Below are 23,310 nucleotides of genomic sequence, written 5' to 3'. Positions count from 1 at the left end.
GCTGATAACTTTCGAAAGAGACTATTGCGACCCTTCTTTTTTGTACCCCAAAAATTTGTATTAGTATTGTCTGCAGACATTTCCAACTAACTTGTCAACCAGATCATTGCGGCTCAAAACTGAAAATACAAACTCATTAAGCTGATCACTCGTTTCACCAGGCAATGTTCAAAACTCTAATAGTTTAACATTAATTCCACTAGGCACATGAAAATATCTCACAATGATTTGTACTAATTTTTCAGCACCATGGTTTGAGCTCTCAACCATCACAGTAAAACAAGATGTTTTACTCAATTCCTGTAACAACTGCTTTTGACACTTTGGGACTAAAACATTTTTTTACTATGACTTCACTTTTCGTTCTTGTAGAAGAGTATTTTGGCTCAAATAATATTGAAATAAGTTTAGATGTACAATCTAAGGATCTGAAGATATGATTATGCTTTATTTTACAGTGTCGTACGTAAAACTGCCTCTTTTGCTAAAATCTCAGTTTTGGCGGAATCATTCCTAGTGATAAATTTACTCATTGAAGTTGTCATCGCTACTGCGTTAACTCCAGCCAGGTGTTTTTTAGTCTTTATGTAAAGTTTGATGTCGGAGATGCCACCATGAGCAATATTAATCTCACTTGAACACCGAATACAAAATGCTACATTTTTCTTTTTTCTTTTTTTTTTCTTTTTTTCTTTTTTTTTTTTAAAGAAGGGATATTCCTTTCTTAACTCATTATTAAACAAACGCTTGCGTTTCTTACCCTTATTATCACCACTCATGTTTAGGAAAAAAGAAACAGAACATCAAAACGTTGAACCAAAATTAACTAAACGAATAAACAAATCACGACGAAGCACAGCGCACTGCTCAGGTGATTACAAGTGTCAAACTGAATTGAACTGAAGCTGACGATCTAAAGAGGAGAGGCAGTGCACAGTGTTGCCAACAACCTCTGAAGAAAATAGACTAGGTCACCTTCAGAAATAAACTTTTTACGCAAAAATTGGCTAGATTTTGAATTGCTAACCTATAACCCTTTTGTTGTGTGTAGCATTGTAAGTGAGTTATAGTAAAATTTGAAATGTTGAATTTTATTCGTTGAAGACAAACAAGCAACATAGCCTACGTGACTTTACAATAAAATCCATCAACAACTAATCTGATTTTTTAAAATCAACAGTCATATTAAACAGTCAGTTAAATTGAACAGTCAGTTAAATTGAAATAAGTCATCATCCATGACGTCGCAGCTAGCCTAGGCGATGGAACTGGATGCACATCATTGGATTGTGAATTGGTTGTGTTTGTGAAGACTGCCACTTTCTAACTTTCAGTAGTACTTCTCTCGGCAGGTCATAATCCTTACAAACACTTCTTATTTCTCCGCAGACCCACATAAATCATCATGATTGCATTGATAGTTTTCAAGTTAATTAGATATCCTATTTGTTTCCCTTAATAAACAAAAACAATCTCTGTGGCTTGAAGAACCGAACAGTTCACTTAATTTGCATTAGAAAACTTTCATTCTTGCAATGAAATCGAAAATTAAAATAATTAAAAAGTAGCCAACGGGGCCGTTGCGGGAGCGACGTTAAAATTCTTTCTGAGTCAATAAGTATTGTTAAGTAGTTGTAAATCTGTGGGTGGGATGAGAGAAGAATAAAAAACAAGTGTTTGTTGCGTAACAAAACACCCTCTGTCTAGAGAAATCAATTAATTTGATAATATATAATGACAAATAAGATATATTGTTTTAAACTCACTTTATTTTCGAAGAAAAGGTGTTTTTAGAATTAGTTTAACGGCTAATAAAGAAAAAATGGTAAAAGAGTTTCATAAAATAAGCTTTAGTTAAGGCAATAAACATTTCGTAAATTTGTATGGCTAAATTCCTCTCCAAATAGGCTAGATTTAGCCAAAAACAGGCTAAATTGGCATCACTGGCAGTGCAGTTGCAAGTGCAGCCAACCCATTCATTGTTTAAACTAAGACAGTCGCGATAGCTGCACAGCGACGAAAGAATAAATTTAATATTCCTACCGCATTTATTCACATATACATTTAAAAAAAATTTCGATGGAAAACTGTAAACCAATTTTGTGATCCCACGAAAACAAAATGTGTTCCCTCCTTTGTAAGTTATTCAGATTCTCTAAGTAAAACTCAACGTAAAAGATTTTATTTTTCCCCATCATATTCGGGACATTGGGGTCTTTATTCGGGACGCCGGAATAAAGACCCTAAAATCGGGACTGTCCCGATTTTCTCGGACGTATAGTCACCGTACCTATAGGATAAAAACAATCCGACAAACAGTGGCGGATTTAACCCGAGGTCTGGAGGCATAAGGCACCCAGTTTTTTTTTTTTGTTCTTTTTTTTGTCAAAAATAATTTAAGCTACTATTTATATATTTTTGAAAGTCTCTAGTTAACTCATGATATACCTATCATAGTCTGGATTCTTTCTGGCCCTTCCAGTTTTTACGTTCTAGATTCGCCAGTGAATACAAAATGACCGATTATGAAATAATTTGTGGAAGGAGAATGTGGGAAAACCTTGAGAAAACCCACATGGATTGGGATCGAACCAGGAACCCGTCACATTAGAAGTAAGCCGCCATGTCGCGTTTTTTTAAGTCAAGATTCTTTGATATAAATATTTAGTTTTTTTCTTCTTTCGTTTAGCGTCATTTGAATTAAATAACGAAATATTTTGCACGTTCGTCACGTCTAACCATCAATCTGTAACTACAGATACTCAAGGATGCTTTACCAAACGAACGCAGCTTAATGTTTAGGGTTCTTACGTCGCAGTCGGAGGTTATAGATTCGAACCAGGTAGCCGGTTATTCTGACTGATCTTTTACAGGGTTTTGCCTCAGTACCAATAGGCGAATTTTACGATGGAAACCTTCAGATATAGGCGTTGGTTGACTTTCTTTCAGCACTATTATTGATTGGCTGGTGCTCAGTGGCGTATTTAGGGGGGTGGCTTCTGGGCTTAAGCCCCCCCCGAAATCTTACCTAGTATATTAAAGTAAATAAAATATCTTGCAGAATTTTCACATTTTCAGGCAAAGCCCCCCCCCCCCCGAAACTTAGCAAAGCCCCTCCCGAAACAAAATCGTAAATACGCCACTGCTGGTGCTTATTCCAGTATATATTGGTTTCACAATAAAATTGTCAAATAAATAAATGAAATAGTTAAATTTTGATTATAGATTCAGTTGTTAATTATACATTAATTAATCACCCTTTCAGCACTGAAGCTATGAGAAGAGTCTTACTACTTAACTTGGGATTCGAATCAGCACTGGAATTTGTATTCTAAGCTAATGAGGCCATGGGGAATCACAAACCCAGGGACTACGCATGCCAAATGCACGAGAATATAGCCACTTTTTTTCAAAACAAGCATCAGTGTCGTGTGTGCACTACGTGAACGAGTTTGGTGTGCATGCTGTGATATTTAATATTGAAACCGAAAGTGGATTTCCATTAATTTTGGTCTTAGTAGAGAGATTAGACTGGGGACGGAACATATTGTTGGGAGCTAAATTGCTTACAGAAGACCACTTATAAATATCTAGAGTATTACAGTTTTTATTCTATAATGATCTATCTTGAAACTGGAAATAGTAGCAGATTTCTACTTCTTCCGGTCTTAATAAAGAGATTAGAGTGAAGATGGAATATGGTCTTGAAACGCTTCATTGATTGCACAAAACCGCTTCTCACTATCTATTAGTTTTTAGTCTATAATAATCAACAGTAAAACCGGAAGTAGTTGGTTTCTGCAACTTCCGGTTTGAATAGAGGATTTAGGGGGAAATTGAAACTTAAGTGAAATATTTTTTACGTTCCACGATTATACCATATAGGCTAAAGGAGAAAGTGATAATGAGAATGAATGAAAGGGATAATGAAAAAGTAAGAGGAAACGGGGCAAGCGGGTTTAAGGGGGAAGATGGTACGTTAAACCGCTTTAAAAAAAAAAAACAGAAGGCTATGAAGAGGTACAATTACAGATTTAAGTATTCCAAGACACAGAGGAGTGTAGCGTGTGAAGGATATTCTCATAGTGGCATCCGTAGACCAAAAAAAAAAAAAAAAGGCTAAAAATGTATAGTTTAATGCAAAATAACTGTAAAAAACTAAAGACAGATAACTTCAAAATTCAGGTAATTTGAGGCCCATAGGAGTGCAAGAGGCAAAATTTTGTTTTCAGTGATGCCTACCGAAAGTATATCTTTCAATGCTTAAAATTTTGTCGTTTTATCGAAGTCAAATCAGTTTAGGTTGATCAATGAAAAATTGTTAGGCCATATAGGCTATATTTTATTATTTTCATGGATCCCTTAGCCGTGACCCTGGGTTCGATTCGTGAACAAAGCAGAAAATTTGCGATGTTGACTTCGCATCCTGCAACATGAAGCAATTTAGAAATTATGAATCAAGAAGTAGCGAAACTGAGTCTAGGAACCCAGAAATAACAACAATGGTAATAGATGTAGGGCGGTGATCATATACAAGTCAGCTAAACCATCTGATTGGCCATAGCCCCTCATTAATTGAGCTCTGGAAAAATGCTTAAGGATATATATATATATATATATATATATATATATATATATATATATATATATATATATATATATATATATATATATATATATATTCTGGACCTTTTATCACTTGAGAAATCGAAACAAAAAACAACTTTCAAAAAGAATTGCCTAATTATGATGGTTTTTGGCTGAGGTGTTTAGCGCCCTTTTGAGCACCGACGCTAAACCTCAGCAGAAAACTCTATGGGACCATAAAATGTGAGACTTGGAAATACAGTTTTAATGAAATGAGATCTTTCAGTTCAACGTTCCATGATTATGCCTTTTAGGCCAAGGGAGACAGATGATTCACTCAAGTTAATGATGATGGAAGAATTGGTGGAACGAGATTTTGTCACAAAATGGGAATACCTCGAGAAAACCCGCGGACACGATGTTATCCAATACAAATTTACTTGGGAGCTCCTTCGTGGCTAAGTAATTAGCGTATTGTTCCTTTGGCGTGGGAGACCCGGGTTCGATTCCCGACGGAAGCTCGTGTGTTTCGGATTCCATGTTAATAATTACGTCCTGTCTCATATAGACTTACTGCTGAAAGGGACGTTAAATTCAAAATCAACTCAATAATCTTACTTGGCCAGAGATCGAACCAGGAACCTCCCACACCAATAGCAAGCGCTCTACCACTGAGCGACCGTACCCCCACCTACAGTTTAAGACGAAATCCAAACAATCATAATGCGTTCACTACCATCGGTAATAGAACCTGGGCACCAAAAGCGCGAGCGCTAGCAACTAGGAGGCCTAATTATGACTATATTCAGAATCTCATATTCATACCTGTTTCAATAACAGATGCATATAAAGGCATATAAAAATTAACTTTTCGCAGGAAGTTGGTTTTAATAAAAAAATTTATTGTCCATTCTGGTTTATAACATACAATTGATATTCAGTCACAATACATGTTGAGTTACATATACGGTCATTAATATACAATTGCTCATTCAAAAAATAATAATAATAATAAAATAAAATAAATAATAAGGGAACAAAAACTTTTAACATACCATAATTCATTAAAAGTGAAAAACACGTATGGTTGAATACACTTGCAAAGCGTTTGAAATAGTTCTTTTTTAATTTCCTGTAAATAAATCACACAACACACTCAATACTGGAAAAGATTGAATCATTCAGCCTGTATGTTCTACTTATTGCAGATAAAAATAATGAGCAGCGTGTTTGTTGTTCTTTTAGAAAAGAGAGAGAAAAAAAGAATAACAATTTTACTTGGAGATAACGCTGCAGTATTTGCGAGTTGACGCTAATGCCAAGACAACAAGTTAAACACTGCACAGAGAGCACGACATTACATACGGCCTCCCCTCTCGCAGGCGATAGTGAGCACGCCCCATACTGTCTCGTGATGCGCGAGAAGCCTATCGCGCAGCGTTTACGTGTTACATGTGTTCGAGTGAAGTGATATATTTTGCAAACATGTCTGAGAGCTCTAGTTCTTCCTCAATGTCAACCCACTTGGCAAAGTGTAAGAAATTTAAAGAACTGCCAATATTTATCGTTGAAAATCACAATGAAGTACTGCCTTTTATATATCGGTGTATTGGTTCGAAACATTTGCCCGTAGAAGGTAATACGATCATCCATCTTGACTCCCATCCCGACATGTTGATTCCTAAGAGAATGCCGGCTGACAAAGTATGGGATAAACATGAATTATTTGAATATTTAAGTATTGAGAACTGGATGATGCCAGCAGCATATGCCGGTCATTTAAAGAACTTAATTTGGATTAAGCCATTTTGGGCCAAACAAATGCAAGATGGAATAAAATCGTTTGAAATTGGGCAAGAAAAAAATTCTGGTGAAATTAGAGTTACTTGTATGGAATCTTACTTTGTAAGCGAGGCCATCTATTGTCCTTCTGAGCAATTAGAAAATAAACGTGAAATTTGTCTTAACGTAGCAACGTTAGGACAAAGTGTTGAGGATCCAAGTAAGAATGATAAGATGGATGAACTTGGAATAATGTTTAGCAAATATATAAAAGAAGGCGAACCTTTTATTCTTGATATTGATCTGGACTTCTTTAGCACTAAGAATCCATTTTTAACTATGTATGAGAAGGCTTATCTATATCAGAAGCTACAAGAATTGTACTACTATCAAAAACCTACTGACTATAATGAACAATCAATCCAAGAGGCAGTACAAGAAAGAAGATCTCAGCTGGAAGAACTGGAAGCTATATTTAAACATGTTCAACAATATGGTTCAACCGATGGACTTGAATCAAATTCGCGAGTGCAAAAAGTGAGTGAAATAGTGGAGAGTGTTAGTAAAGAATACCCGGACGAAAAAGTTGAATGGGAAATAGTGCATGATGCAGGGTGCACCTGTGACGACACGGACCTTCCTCACCATGTTAGTTCAACTGATCAAGTGCAGCAGCTGATGCAAATTTTCCAAAGCATGTTGAAGGTCTTACCAAGCGATCCGACGATCATCACAATTTCCAGGTAAGGCCAATATATTATTATTATAGATATTCGTACGTATAAAGATTGGATTACATATAACTCAAGTAAAAAGAAAAAATGACCAAAGCAAACACTAATATTAATAATTTGTGTTAGTTTCTGATAAAGGCAAGGGTATGTTGCCGAAACTGTAACACAAATTATTTATATAAATGTTTGTTTTGGTTGGAATTTATATATTTTATTTAAAATATATTTAGTACACACTACTGGGAAAATAGTAAGCATTAAAAATTAGCAAGGACCAGGTAATTCCGTTTTTAAGAATTAGTTTTCAGCAAAATAAATAAAATATATTTTCGATATCGATACATTTGGAAATATGAAGAAATTCGGAAAGAAGTAATCCATGGTCTAATTTAAAAGTATATCCTAGCATTTTTCTAGGTAGACGTACGATTCTGGACAAAAAGTCAGAATGATTGACAGTAGAATTTCAAGTCGAGACATTTTGGTTGCAAACGAAAATGATAATCGTTTATTTTTCAAATGTTAAACATGGAATTACAACTGAAATGTACGGTAATACTAATGTTGTAATATTGAAACTTGCTCCACAGTCTTAAAAATGGCATTGCCTGATTCTTGGCCTTAAAAAAGAAAAGAATGGCAAAATGCCAATGTGTATACTTAGTAAATCCACAGTATACTTTTCGTAAAAATCACAATATATCAAACATTTCTTTATTATTATTATTATTATTATTATTATTATTATTATTATTATTATTATTATTATTACTATTATTATTATTATTATTATTATTACTAGTAGTAGTAGAGTAGAGTAGTACTACTAGTAGTAGTAGTAGAGCAGTAGTAGTAGTAGTAGTAGTAGTAACTTCCAGATGAGATCTTCCTCGTAATGTGGCCTAGTATGAATGACGGTTTCCCAACTCAACGTTCTCAATTAATGAGGTGACAGAGATGCTCAAGGTGTGTTACCATCTTTCCCAGTTGTCCATCCTTAAACTCAAGTTTGAACTCACTCAGGAAGTAAAGAATGCAAGTTAACACCTTAGATTCCACGTGCACAGAATGCGACAGTCTGATGATACATATTATGGAGGCTACACGATAAGTGGACTCAGAAGCTGATAAACAGGAAATAATGCATGTGGAGGAGCATTGTAATGATCGGGCCTGGTCAGTGGTACAACCAGGAGGGACAAAGGAGAGTTAATCTCAATAAACATTTGCCTTCCACTCGAATGACACTGTATTGTAGTAGATTGTGCACATGAGTAGCTCACTCTGTCCATAACTGTGCACTCCCCTCTAGAAAGACTCCGCCACTGCCAATACAAATCGCCCTGTGTTTCACTATCTTTGTTCTTTCATTTTCCCTTCTCCTTGTCTCGTATCACGCTATACGGTATTACGTATATGAGTCAAACTCGTAGCTAGGGAAGGTTTCTCGTGGTTAAGCGGTTACTGTACGCGCCTTTGGCGTGGGAGATTCGGATTCGATTCCCGGCGGAAGCTCATGTGGTTCAGATCCCATATTAAGCTGTAGATTCATGTCTTACAACCTCGCTGCTGAAAGGGACGCTAAGCTGAAAATCAAGTCGTAGCTACGGGTGGCCATGTAGTCATAGGGCCTCAATCTCCTGAAATTTTCAGTTTTTTTGTTAGATGAATATATGTTCAATAATAATAATAATAATAATAATAATAATAATAATAATAATAATAATAATAATAATAATAATAATGTCATGAATATAAGATAAACTCAACTAACATGTAAGTTAACTCTCCAAAAATTCTCATCTCTCTCCCCTGTCTTAGTAATATTATTCTGACTGCGGGTTGTGCGGAAGTGTGTGTGTGTGTGTGTGTGTTATGCACTGCGACAAAATAAAGGGCGCAAATCGACCGTCTGACTGACTACCTTCATATATCCGCGTCATACATTAGTAGTGGGTCTGCGTATTGTCAAGTAGTAACAGGAGAACATACTCAACGAGCTGGTTAACAAACGTGACAATCTTATATCAATATATTGCGGAAAATAATGGAATTACTCGAAAATATAGTTTGACATTGCAGCATTTAAAAATTCGAATATCTGAAGTTAAAAAAAAAAGACTAGGATCTCAATTTAATTTTTTTTTCAGTTTTATTTGTAGTCAAATTTTGTGTATATTTTCATCTTTCAAAAATCCATGAGCTGCAAGTTGGTTTGTTTATACCTATATTATTGGTACCTATAAATCTATAGTTTGTTGTTTGACGAACTCTCATCTTCGTGTGTTACTTTGATAAGAATCAACGACCCTCTCTCCGTCCTTGGTTCATCTGTCTGTTGTTAACAGGTATTAGAGAGTGGCGCACTCAGGCTTTTCCAGGTTTTAAACCCCCTCCCCTTGAAAAAGGTATTAGCAAAAATAAACAACTATAATACTAATATATAAACATATAAAATAATATGAACTTGAAAGTTTGAACCACCCTTTGATGAAATTCTGCGTACGCTACTGACAGAAAAATTGGTAAGAGATAGCTTTATTTTCATTTTGTTTAATTTGAAATATGCGTCCCTAGAATAGTTGTCACCCAATATTATCTATATATCGATAATATAAGTGATAGATTTAATTACTTCTGGTTTCAGTACTGGATTACAATACAGCAAAAGTGGTAAAATATAGCGAGAACCCTTTTTCTTTTCAGCCTTATTCCTCCATTGAAACCAGAAATGTAGATCTATGACTTTCGGTTTCGATAACGGAATTCTATAGTACCATTACAATATGAAACTCTCTTTCGCTTCCATACATATTTAAATATATATAAACGTGTAGTTTGTAAGCCAATAGATAAGAAAATTTCGTACGAATCAAACATCAAAAGGAGAAATAATAGTTTGACGTGCTTCGCAATACCAACAGGTTAACAGCGTTCTCAGGATTAGGATTAGGAATTAGATTTCTGGGCTTTCGGTATCAATGGCCATATTAGCCCGTGACGTATGAGGAATGACGTGACGTCCCTCAGCGATCACACTATCTGGGGTATTGAGGAGAAAGAAAGGAATGGGAAAGGAAGTGGCCTAGAAGTATTGTATCAGGTACCATCCCGACATTTGCCTGGAGTGAATGAGGAAAACCCAGGAAAACCTGGTTGACTGGCCTGAAAAACCTTTCACACTTTTTCGACCAAGTGTCTCCAACGGGAATCAAACCTGGGACCTGGTGCCTGGCGTTACAATTCAATTGCCTCGTTGATTCTCGCTTTTAGGTTTAGTGATGAGCGCAAGAGTCTTGCATGCAAGACCAAAACCAAGAGCAGGAATCCCGATGCAAGACAAGACCATATGTGCAAGACCAAGACCATACCTGCAAGACCAATACCAAGACTCTTGCACAAGTACCAGTATTACTTTATTTTATTTTTATGTTAAAAGGACAGAGAAAAATCGTTACATCTTTCATGCCACTGGAGTGAATGTGTTCTCAGTAGTTTATGTAATCCGTGTGACTCGATCTGCGCCTGTAGAATGTAGCTACAGTATGTCCTTTTCTGAATCAGTTGTTCGCGTTTTCTGTAGTTATTACTCGTTTTCAGGCCACACAAGTGTCATCTTGTGCCATGTGAGCTTTTTTGATGGACAAACACCGTTGCGTCGGTTTTCTCAGAGTTTTCCCGTTTCTTCCTACTTTCTTCATTCCACCATTTAATTCATTTCTCATCATCACCGCCTTAGGCCCGGCATACACGTTACGATATACCTGTCAGGTAAACCTCACCAGTATACTGGAAAGGTATATCTACGTAGATCACACACACGCAACGGCAAACCGGAAGATTTTAACTCAGTCGAGAAATGGCGAGCAAACAAGAAGACGACGACCGACGCTCTCTATTCAAGAAACTAGCCACAATTCACCTAAAGACTGTACAAGTGTGCCGGAGTAATTCACACTAGTGATGTCAACCGGCTCGGCTCGGTTCAACTGAGCCAAAAGCTCGAACCGGCTCGATCGGAATAACCCACTGGCTTGGTTCAGCTCGGCTCGAGCCGGCTCGGTTCAGCTCGACTCAGGTGAGCCATTGGTTCGAGCCGGCTGGGTTGGAATAAGCCTTCGGCTTAGCTCTTGTGAGCCATCGGCTCGGCTTGGTTCGGCCCAACTGAGCCGAGGTCTCGAGCCGGCTCGGTTATGTGAGTCGTGAAACAAGCTTATCTGTATTTATATATATCTAAAATGTATGTATGTTTGTGTGTTTCAGCTTGGAACACTTGGAACATGAGCTTGGAAGACGTGGAGCAATTTTAAGCAAATGTCCTCACATATTACTTACAGTCTGGAAGAGAGTACTGTTAGGAAAAGTCCCCCTAGCTAGTGATGTCAACCGGCCTGACTCGAGCCCTGAGCCACCGGCTCAACTCGAGCTCCGGCTCGGGTCGTCTCGATTGGAATGAGCCACTGGCTCGGTTCGGCTCGGCTCAGATGAGTCATCGGCTCGAGTCGGCTTGGCACAAGTGAGCCATAAGCTCGAGCCAGCTCGTCTCAGGTGAGCCATCGGCTTGAGCCGGCTCGGTTGGAATGAGCCATTGACTCAGTTCGGCTCGGCTCAAGCCGGCTCGATTGGAGTGAGCCATTGGTTCGGCTCGGTTCGGTCCAACTGAGCCGAAAGTTCGAGCCGGCTCGGTTGGGTAAGCTGCAAGTTCGGCTCGGTGGTGAATGAGCCGAACCGCTCGAGCCGTTGATAACACTAATTCACACACACGCTCAGGTATACATGCCTGCGCAGGTAGTAAGAATTGAATTTCGATTCTTCTCCGGTCGCCTGCATTGCTTGCTACGCCTGTGCTGTTTGGCCTGCAGCGGCTGGCACACCTGCTCCGGTTTACCTGTACAGGTAAACCTCACCGGTATCTGGCCTTCGCCTAGGTGCATAATTGTGGGACGTTAAACTAGATATTTCATTTCATTTCAAAACATAGAGGCGTTCTTCTTCCCAAAACTAAAGAGAAATGTAGTATTGAATATTGATAATTCCGTACACCATAGGTGCCGACTACATGAGTATGGCCTTGGCTCCGAGTCTCAAGCATCCGTTGGAAATTTTTAATATTTGCTCATAAAATTAATATCGAAATAACATTTTCAAGACATTCATTGACAAAAACTTAGTGCACGTGATTGCAAGTTTGATTACATTAGGGGATGCTTATACGTTGAATAATTGTCTATCAATATAGCTTTTAGCCTCCTTAAATATACAGTGCATCGAGGATTGAGCGATATAACATTATACAGAAATAAATTAATAATCCACATTCACAAGTGAGAGTGATTTTGTACAGTTATTTCAAATAACTTTGAGTTTGATGCCGTTATTTTGTATTTCTAATATAGGTCAAAAGTGTTTATATAAATTGAGTTTACACAAAAGATATAGAGAGTTGAGTCGTTTTCAGTTTCCATTTAAATTGTTCTAAAGATATTTGATTATAATCATTATTAATTTTGCTGGACATATCTTCATCATCATCGTAGCTATTTTCCAATTATTGGCACGTCACTTGCTGCAACTGAGAAGCTTCGATGTACAGTGGTACTCAGCTAGTCTCTTCGTCTTGACATAGCACTTTTCTGTTTTAATACCTTCCTTCAACTACAATCTCCTTCGACCTTTCCCTCTCTTTCCTTCCACCATACCCTCTAACACATCCCTCTAATACAGTTCTTTCTCAGCCAATGCCCCAACCAGTTCTTCTTTCTCCTCTTAGTTACATCTAAAATTCTCGTTTTCTCCCCAACGGCTACTATTTCTAACACCTCATTCGTTTTCCATTCAACCCAGCTAATTCTCTCCTTTTTCTCTATGCCCACGTTTCGAAAGCCTCCAATTTCTTTAATCGTTTTGGCTTAATATCCTTGTTTCTGTCCCATAGAGTACATATTGGAATCAGTAAATCAAAATCTCAATGTTTCATTGGAAGTTTGTTCAATAGAAAGATTAGCTAGTTGTGGTTGAAAAGAATAAAGTCTGACGCCTTTAGAGTGTAAAAATAATTTTGCAATTCATGCTATTTCAATATTTTTTCCTCTTGACTTTCTTTCATGCATCTCAGGGGTAGCCACCCTGAGATCCGCCCAGATTGGGAACCAGTGGTGTATTGTATCTGTTAAAAACTATAAAACGATTACGAAACGTTGTGATTTATCTTAGTAGTAGTAAGTAGTAAGGAGTGGGCACCCATTAAAATAAAATAAAGGTCATTGCCTATGTTGTACACTGTCATCATACATACACGAAGGTAAACTATATTACATTTTAAAACACGCTGAATTTTCGTTACTATTGGCGCATTGCAGAATTTATTATCCCGTATATCCAGAGTAAAATTTACCTATGAAAATCATAAGATTTTTAAAAGCAAAACTTGCAAGACTCTTGCAAGCAAGACGAAGACCAAGACCATGCTGGTCTTGGTCTTGGTCTTGCATTTGCTCATCACTATTTAGGTGGTTCACTTATCGATGTTAACATGATACATAATGTCTTTGATAAAACCTCACAAACAAGAAAGAGAAACACACACACAAGAAACATACTGACATCCAAACACACTGTAACATTTTTTTTTTTTTGTCACAAGTGCAAAAATCTGTGCTCTCTGGTAGCACTGCATTTGTTTTTGCAATGAATAAACTACTGTATAACTTACCCAACAAAATGGTGTATCATTCAACCATTCAAATTCCATCACTCCTGCACAGCAGCTACACGAAACTCCACCATTTCATCTCGAAGATTCTCTGTGTCTGCTTGAGGCCATGAAACCATTACTAGGCCTACTCTTTTTCTTAAAGAAAGAAAAAAAACTGACATCAGTCACATGTTTGTGAATAAATTGAACGTGATGCATTATCTATTTCATACTTAAGAAGAAATTAAGGAAAGGACAGACCTCTGGTGCGCCAGCAGGGCTGAAAGTAAAGTCATTTTCCAAAGAGACGTCGAATAGTACGGTAGCCAAATTTGATGCCGCTCGATTAAGTTCAATGGAGCTATGTGAAAGCGGTGAGTTAATCAGAAGAAACAATAATCCCTCGCCACATTGAAATCAAATACTTTCTTTACATTAACCGTAGAATAATACAATTAGTGTTCCCTACAAGACAGAATACGAGTCTGTCTCGTCTCGAAAAGGTGACTTGAAATTGATAATTTGTCTCGGAAAGTGTACACCTGTTTCTATTGTAAGAACTCTCTCTCGAATCTGGCCACAAAAATCTCTTTCTCGTCTCGTCTTGTTGGAACTCTATATGCCACAATCCATTCCTATCTTAAGAGTCTTCATCCCGGCGAAATTAAAATACCGCTAATTTTACAGTAATTATGTGATATCTTCAAATAGATAAAAGATAATTGAAATACGCCCTAGACAATATTATTTTACATAAGAAACCGTTATCACGACTCACTTATCTGCTTTCGATTTCGAGCCATTTTGAAAATCGGCATTTATTTTCGCGTTTCTAAACAGCTGAAAACGGAAAGCCACTAGGTGACTTGTGATAACGGTACCTCACGCAAAATAATATTGTCTAGGGCACTCTTGTTCCATATTTCAATTATCTTTTATCTATTTGAAGATATCACATAATTACTGTAAAATTAGCGGTATTTTAATTTCGCCGGGGTGAAGACTCCTTTCCTTCTTTCTTAACTCTCTATTCAAACCGAAAATGATACAAATCAATCATTTCCGATTTCCGATAGACCAAAAACGATAAGAGACAGTGAGAGGTAGTTTTCTGAAACAGATTCAATGTCCTAAAACTAGTTTCCATCTCAATACCCTATATCTGTCTATTCTGGGGCCACGGTGGCTCAGTGGCAGGGCGTTCATCCCTGATGTGTAGGGTTGCTGGTTCGATCCCAGCCCGCGCCAAGTGGGCTTTGTAATGGACAAACACCATGTGCGTGTTTTCTCGGGGTTCTCCCGTTTTCTCCCACTTTCCTTCATTTCACTATTTCATTCATTTCTCATCATTATTATCATCATCTTTAGCCCACGTTGGACGTAATTATTCAAAGGTTTCATTTCATTTCATCTCTTTATCCAAACCAAAGGGTAGGAATGAACCACTTATGGTTTCAACTTGGATCATCATAGAGCAAAAACGGTCATAAATAGCAAGAAGCTATTTATTATTATTATTATTATTATTATTATTATTATTATTATTATTATTATTATTATTATTATTATTATGTGGATTCAGGGTCTAAAGAATAAATTGTACTCTTATCAGTCTACTGAAATCAGAGGTGATAGAAATTTATTGTCACATTAGGTTTCAATATATATTGCTATAGACCGAGAACGATAATAGAACATGAACTTTGTTTTTTAATGTGTGGATTTAGGATCTCAAAAATAGAGGCGCCGACTACTGTATAACTTTGGGAAGTGGGGGCACGCTCGGATATCCAAAAAAGATATCCATATCTTAGTGAACCAAACCCTTCTTTGGGAAGCTGGGGCCTCCTCGGCCTCCAGGATTGGCACCCGTGATCAGGAATAATGAAATATAGGGATGAGCAAAATGTTTAAAAAAAAAAAAAAACGGGAATCGGTTTCTGAAGAAATTGACATTTCGGTTCTCTCCAATCGGTTCGTTTTCTTTCAAGAACCAGTTCGGTTCTTCACCGAAACTGGTTTGATAGAAAACTGATTTTTGTTAGAAAACCAAATCGGTTATGATTTTTCTGTTTTTAAAATGGAAACCGATTTTTAATAGAAAATCGAACTTTCCAAAAACCGCTTATTGATGCCCATTACTAGTGGGCCTAAAATCTAATATAACTTCTGGTTTCAGTGTCGACTCTTATAGAACAAAAACCGTAAGAAAAAGCGAGAAACTGTTTTTGATGGATTCTGCACCTCAAAAATAAGTTCCATCTCTGACCGTATCCATTCATGCAACCGGAAATCATAGATTTACTATTTCCGGCTTAATTTTGGATCCCCATAATTTGCCACAGTTTTATAGTATGAAACGAAACTCATTTGTTTGAAATATTATGAGGCTTCATAACAGCACAAGCACAACTAACCTTTAGCAGCCAAACTGTAAACTTCATAATCGGCCTACCGTGCTCAAGTGATTTGGACAGTGTTGCCACAATCCTAGCTCTGGAATGGGCTGAAAAATAGTACCAAATTGAAACAAAAAGGGCTGAATTCATTATTTTATAACAGTGTAACACATGGCTCTATAGCACGAAACTAAAAGAGATAAAGTTGTAGAACACTCCCCCTCTCTTCCAAGAGTCCAAATCAAGAAAGTGCTCTTTTTAAAAATTATTAAAAAAAAAAAAAAAAAAAAACATCCAAATAGGAGGACCCAGTGCAGTGATGTAACAATGGTCTTTGGTGCCCCTAGGCAAAATTCCTAGTTGTGCCCACCTCACCCATTTAAAAGGCCAATGTATGACCATCTGTAACTTACGCGTACGCGCCACATCCCTCATTTGGCTAGTTTTAGGCAGTGTTGCCAACATGAGATTTTTCTTTCCACTAAAGCAGGGTGAAAAATTCGCTAACTGCAAAAAAAAAAAAAAAAAAAAAAAGAGTTATCACATCTACAAAAATACCATAAGTAATATTGCAATCGGTATTTAAGAAGATCAGCTAATTATTACTCTCCAATAATGCTGAGATTAGAGCTAAATAGGTCAGTATCGTCCTCATTCATTTAACACTACGTCATCTCAGTCAACGTCAGGAGTGGACGAAGGCAAAATTTTCACCCTACCAATGAGTCTTTGCCCCTCACCTAGTCCCAGCCTATACTTTACATTTTATTACAGTGATGTTAGAAAATACGTTCGAAAATCTATTTTGGAGTGCTCGTTTGGACGCCCCCTGACGTTAGCGTCTCGGGCAGTTGCCCGGTTTGCCCAACCTTTGGTGTTTGTGCTTGGTTCTGTGTAGCCGCAGTACGTGGCAATTGTGCTGTGCCTCATGATAACACTTTTTAACTCGTTTTACTCCAGATCTTATAGGTCATAGAATTTGTCGTTATTGTTGAAAACCTGTTGCGCAGAGGAATTTTATTTATAGTTAGTAAGCTTAGTACATGTAATATAGGACTGGTATCGTATTAATACAGGAGGATTAATTTCTTAATCATACAGTGCTATAACCTCGACGAGTTAACAGTAATGCCAATGATTTGATACGCAAATGTAATAAAATGCGAGCGAAGTGAGCAGGAATTTTTATTCTTGCCATGTTTGGAAATGAAGACCACGAGAACTTGGGTCTCCATTTATATAATTTGCTTCTCTTTTACTAAAAACCTGGGGCGCCCCCTAATATACCGAAACGTCCTGCGCCCGTAGGCATTGCCTACCCTGCCTACCCTATTGCTACGCCACTGGGAGGACCCCAAACAACCGTGGAAGTAGATGAAACTCTTCTCGCACGTAGGAAGTATGACAGGGGCCGCAAATTAAAAGAGGAAACAGTTATCGTCTTCGGTATGTATTGTAAGAAAACCAAACGCGCCTCTATTTCAAAGTGACCAATAAACCGAAACGGTATTATGGCCATATACGAAAAAATATATATAAACGAGAAACAAATCAATCATCTCCGAGTTCATTCCTCATGACATCACACAGTATGACTAACGTGCGATGTAGGAAAAGTCTTACTGACACTTTTGAAAATGTGACAAGTATTGTTAAATGGTGCTAAATTGGGTAGAATGGTACCAACTTTTTCACAAAAGGGGCTGAAAATGCTAGCGTGGTACCAACGGACCGATGAATGACAAAAGGGGCTGAATTTGGTACAATTGTACCAAGTGTGGCAACAGTGGATTTGGACCTCGTCTGATAAATAGCTGACCTTAATTTTCGAACTTTTGTGGTTGGTGCGTTTGCATCTAGCATCGTTCATAGATGACAGATGTATCAAAATAATATTGTAGAAGATATTTAGTGAACTGCTTGTGCAATTGCCAGAATTAAAAGATATTTGATTTCTCATTAAAAATTTGATTGCAGAAGCTAGAATTCTATCCAAGGATCACGTTAATTTAAAGTATCTCGTAATCTACTGTATTTGCCCGTCTAATAAAATGTGGCAGTCCTCGATTAAAGAAGGTGAACATTATTTCTTCTCAAATTTACCCAATGGCGGAGGAATTCCATTTCGTTATTAAATATGTGGTTAATAAACTTAAAATGTGAAAGACTTGATAAATTAGAGGAAAATAACAGCGCTAAAACACAACGTTGAACTGCTTAGTTGATTTAACGTTATGTTAAGTTTAATGGTTATTGCTGAAATAGATGGTGAGTCTTTCAGAAGTATAAAACGTTACTAAATTAAACAGTTTAAGATATGACAATGTAAATGATTTAATCTTCTGATATTTATACTAATTCATTAATCCAATTTCCCATTACACATTTATTTCTTAAAGTGTAACCGAAATGAGCAAAATTCGTCTCAGATTCATTACGCAGAGCTAAAAAGAAAAAGAAATGAATTGAGATTTAGAGCAGGGTTCCCCAATCTAGAGATGCAAAAAAGCCGGCTTTTTTGAATCGATGGTTTTTTTCACATAAAAAGCCGGCTTTTTTGGAAAAAAAACGAGAATTTTGGAAATTTTGGCTTTTTTCAACTTCATGATTTTTCTATCTAAATAGCTTTCTTATAGTATATTCTATAGTTAGATAAGAATTTCATGACCTGAATGTGATATTTCGCTCTGAAATTCACCATCAAGATGGATGGAGCACATGTTTTACAAATTAAAGCTAACATGAAGAATGTAGTATTTGAGGGTAATTTTAGAGGCTATTTAACTTTATTTTAACTTTTGAGTTATCGACATCTTTTTTCTTCTCTAGTTTGTCATCCGTGTTTCATTTCTAAGAGCTTTTAGTACTCTAGCTTCTAGCGCAAAAGTTAAACTTGCCCGTTTTTCTATTTATCCGTCAAAGCGTACGTTTTTCAATATATCCGTCAAACCGTACTTCCACATTTCTGTTATACTGTAGCTGTGAAGTGATTTAGCAATAATTTTCCGGACACAACCTTGAATACCAATTTATACAAATAATCAGTAGCGGATTTAGAAAAGTACTTTAGGAGGTTTTTTTCTGATTGTTTCGTTTCCTAAAAAGTCCTAATTTTATTTGGGAAGTGCTTGAAGTTTATGAGTACAGGCATAACTAATATTTCGTTTCGTTTATATGTTTAGCAATAATCTTCCGGATACAACTTTAAAAATCATTTTATACTGAGAATCAGTGGCGGATTTAGAAAAGTATTTTGGGAAGGGTTTCTTATTAATGTTTAGTTTTTTTAAACATTCGTAATTTTTATTTGACGGGAGCTTAAAGTTTATGAGTAAAGGCATAAATAATAGATATTTCGTTTGTTGCAGACATTCCGTAACTTTGGGGAACGGGCTTCAGTCCGAAAGACCGCCCCCCTAACCTTCGCAAAACCGTCACTGCTGGTAATTAGTAATAATAACGATTTAAAAACAATAAAAAAGGAAGTCGCCCAACTCACAGTACACGCACTATTTCTACATTCACAGATGGAATGAAGAAAAGCTTTGTCAGAATGGTCGAATGCTGGTTGAATCCCGGACTCCCCGATAGAAGCGCAAAAGCTAATCACTCAGTCATGTTTGTTGTGCAGTTGTATTTAGCTTAACTTAAATATATTCCGTAGTCCTTTTTTTTAGGGGGTGGGAGTTCCGTAATGATACGTTGAATCCCTCTTGTTAAAAATTCAGAAAACTTGAGAATTGGGTAAACTGTGATGGTGGTTCTATAAAACTTAACTGTAGAATTTCAAGAATATACAGAACCAAAAGCTCTAGATGTGCAGCCTTTAAGTGTATCATATAAATCTAAGTATTTTTCTTATGTTTTATTTTAATTTTATTTTGTTTCAAAAAGAGTGTATGGAATATTTTGAAGTAAAAATACTACATACTATTTTGCTAGTTATTTGTGTATTCTTTAAAAAGAAGTGTTTACTTTTAGGGTTGGCTGGTTTACACCAACTTTTTTTTTTTAATAACTGGTTTAAACCACAAAAATAAAAAGAATGAAAAATGCGAAAAGTGTGAACTTCATGGTAACGTTTCCAGGTATCAAACCACCTGCAATAGTTTTATTTCCCTTTCACCTTTTAATCAAGGTGTCCCACGTTCAATTCTCGGTCGAACCACAAACCTTCTTTCATGCGTAACCCAAGTAGCGGTTCGGATGTCAGTTTAAGCGAAAGTCTTCTCCTTGATAACCTCGGTATTTCGTAAGGGTGTTAAGCCTAAACATACTAAACGAAACCAATTGTACATTTCTGCATGCCTAAATGCGTGTTGTTTTATAAAGAAGCCAATATTGCTTAAATATATTGATAGAAATTGGCAAAATTTATCGATTGCCTACGTAGCTTCCAACATTCGATTGGACTTTCAATGATATCTACGTACCGGTAATAAATTTGTAATTTAATACCTCAGTTTTAGCGTACTGATTATGGTTGACCTTTAAATTTTACATGCAAAGCAATAACAGGATTTTCCCGTTATTGTCTTACATTTCAAGTAATGACGGGATTTTCCCAATGGCTAGGGCGGGAGATTCTCAACTTAAGAAATTTACTGACCGCACTTCTTTAAGCTTATGGGAGTTCTTCCGGCATAATCCCGCTGTTCCATAATAACATCAAGGCGAAACAAACTTATTTCTGTGAATATGTAATATAAATACATAAAGCAAAAAATCTAAGTCAAAAAAGCCTGGTTTAAACCAAAAAAAGCCTAGTTTAAACATCCCCCAAAAAACGGGTTTTTGGCATTTTCAAAAACAACCACGGTTCTTGCCAACTCTGCTTACTTTTGTATATAGGAGGTTAAAAAATTCTTATTATATACATTGGTTAATCCTGTGGAATTCATAATGTAAATATGTTGAAGAAAAATTGTTTGAAATATTTTTTCGAAATTCATAGTTTATTTTCGATGTTTTATATTATTATCAGCATCAACCACTAATTAAATGATTTTTTGTGTTATAGAGAAGCGATACAAAGTCTGTTTTATCAATTTAAAGCAGTATTTTGAAAAAAGCCCAAAATTTCCGAAGCAAAAAAGCAAAGCAGAAAAAAACCGAGTTTTTTTCCAAAAAAGCCGGTTTTTTTCCGAGCCCTTGCATCTCTACCCCAATCTATGGTACGCATACCACTGCTGGTACGCGAGCCGCTGTTGGTGACACGTACGACTTATGTTGTTATTAATAATTAATATGTTTTGGTGGTACGCCAGTGAAAAAAGGTTGAGAATCATTGAAGAGTATAATTATCCTATTTGTCAGTAGAACATCCACGAAGTTACACGGAGCGCTGCCAAGTCAGAAAACTAAAATATATTACAGTTAAATCTACCGCAAAATATATGTAAAATAGATACTGTATTTTTAAAAGTTAAAATACCTGGATAAACACATGAAATGATAATTTGTACTTACCTAAGCTTTTTGCTACTTCTTCAACACAGGAGGCCTCTTTAATAGATAATGATAAAACAGAGCAAATGAAATATGTTTATTGTTGCAGTATTCAAAGGGATCAAAAATCCCAATAAAAAAATGAAATGAAATCTTTGAGTTTTACGTCCCATGGTTATATGCCAGCTAGGATAAAGGAGACTGTGTTGAGAGAAATGAATGAAATGATGGAATGAAGAAAGTGGGAGGAAACCCACGCACATGGTGTTTGTCCACCACAAAGTTCACTTGGCGCGAGAAGGGATCGAACCAGAGACCCCATGCACCAGAGGTGAACCACTGAACCAACATTTGCAATAATAGGTATTCTTATCAATTCGATAGCTTACCCCTTTCCGGTCCTCTGTCGGGTGGGAGTTTACATTTAATCTTGTTAATTCCAGTCCGATGTCGAGTCACACTCGATATTTTTTTCAGTTGATTTCGTCCAATGTCAAGCGTTAGATAATTAATTTCTTTGCAACTACATTTGTGAACAATAATCAAACCATCATTTTCAGTACTGTTTTAATGCTTCACGTAGTTTTTAGATACCAAACGCTAGACCTGTTCAGACAAACTGGGGAAATATAAAAGAATGCAAATATTAACCCCTTGCGTTCCAGTGACATCTATGTGGATGTCATAAAATACTCTGTTGCAAAATAACAGTGACATCCATGAGGATGTCATGAAAACGTATCCTTTATTAAGGGTCGTATTAATGCTGGAGATGATGAAATTTTTTAGTGGATGCAAGACACGAGTTAGTTCTACAATTTCTCCTTAGGTGACAGCACCTTACTGACAGAAAATAAAAAAATGTTGTCTCAGTTGATAGCAGGCCTAAGAAAGCATTCAATTACGACACACACGTGTTTGTTTTGACGATAAACAATTGGCAACTGCTAGATCAAAAACAAAAACAAAAAATCTTTGTCTTTGATCTCCGGTCAGTGTTGCCAACCTGAAGCAGCATAAAATCCTTTCAGAACATCAAAATTTCCCTCGTTCAGTCTAAATGTTCCACAATGCAAATATTTATTTTTTTATCAGTAATGTGAATGTTCTCCTCACATGTGCACAATAACTATGATCTAAATAACGGTCTAAACAATCTTTCAATAGTAAATAAAAATCTGGTATTACTGTACGCACATAGGAAAATGACACCTGGAATGCAAGGGGTTAATTTCATATGACTGTTATACACAATGAGAGTAATACAAACTAGTAAATAACGCATAAAAATCTGTAGATAATAAATCTTATTTTCCGTATTGCATTAAAAGATCTGTAGGGAGCCGCGGTTGTTAAGTGGTAGGGCACTTACCTGTGGTGCGTAGGGTACTTGGTTCGATCTCAGGTCCCACTAAGTGACCCTTGAGGTGAACAAACATCGCGTGTGTGTTTTCTCGGAGTCCTGTCGTTTCCTCCCACTTTCGTCATTTTATCGTTATCACCTATTTCATCACCACTGTCTTCATTAGCCTCGGTGGATAATCGTGGAATGTTTAAAAAATTTAGATCTACAGATAAATCTGTGGACCTGGGAACGCCGTGTGGTAGCAGGGTATCATGTCTTCCTCTGAATGAGAATTTGTTTCTTGTTTTGCTAGGAGCATAC

The 23,310-nt window shown here is 36.7% G+C and overlaps 1 protein-coding gene across 1 annotated transcript in view; it reads left to right on the top strand.

The window, feature by feature from the left end:
- The first annotated feature begins 5,890 nt into the window (after positions 1 to 5,890).
- The window catches only part of MESR6 (misexpression suppressor of ras 6), an 86,164-nt gene continuing 68,744 nt past the window's right edge, over positions 5,891 to 23,310 (top strand). Inside the window, exon 1 of the mRNA XM_081746839.1 lies at positions 5,891 to 7,112. Coding sequence (XP_081602965.1) covers positions 6,040 to 7,112 — 1,073 coding nt within the window. The 5' untranslated portion in view covers positions 5,891 to 6,039. The remainder of the gene's footprint in view (positions 7,113 to 23,310) is intronic.

This window comes from Thermobia domestica, chromosome 18 (assembly GCF_964235325.1).
Source record: "Thermobia domestica chromosome 18, izTheDome1.hap1.1, whole genome shotgun sequence".
NCBI classification, from domain to species: Eukaryota; Metazoa; Arthropoda; class Insecta; order Zygentoma; family Lepismatidae; genus Thermobia; species Thermobia domestica.
This window is presented reverse-complemented; position numbering and strand designations above follow the sequence as displayed.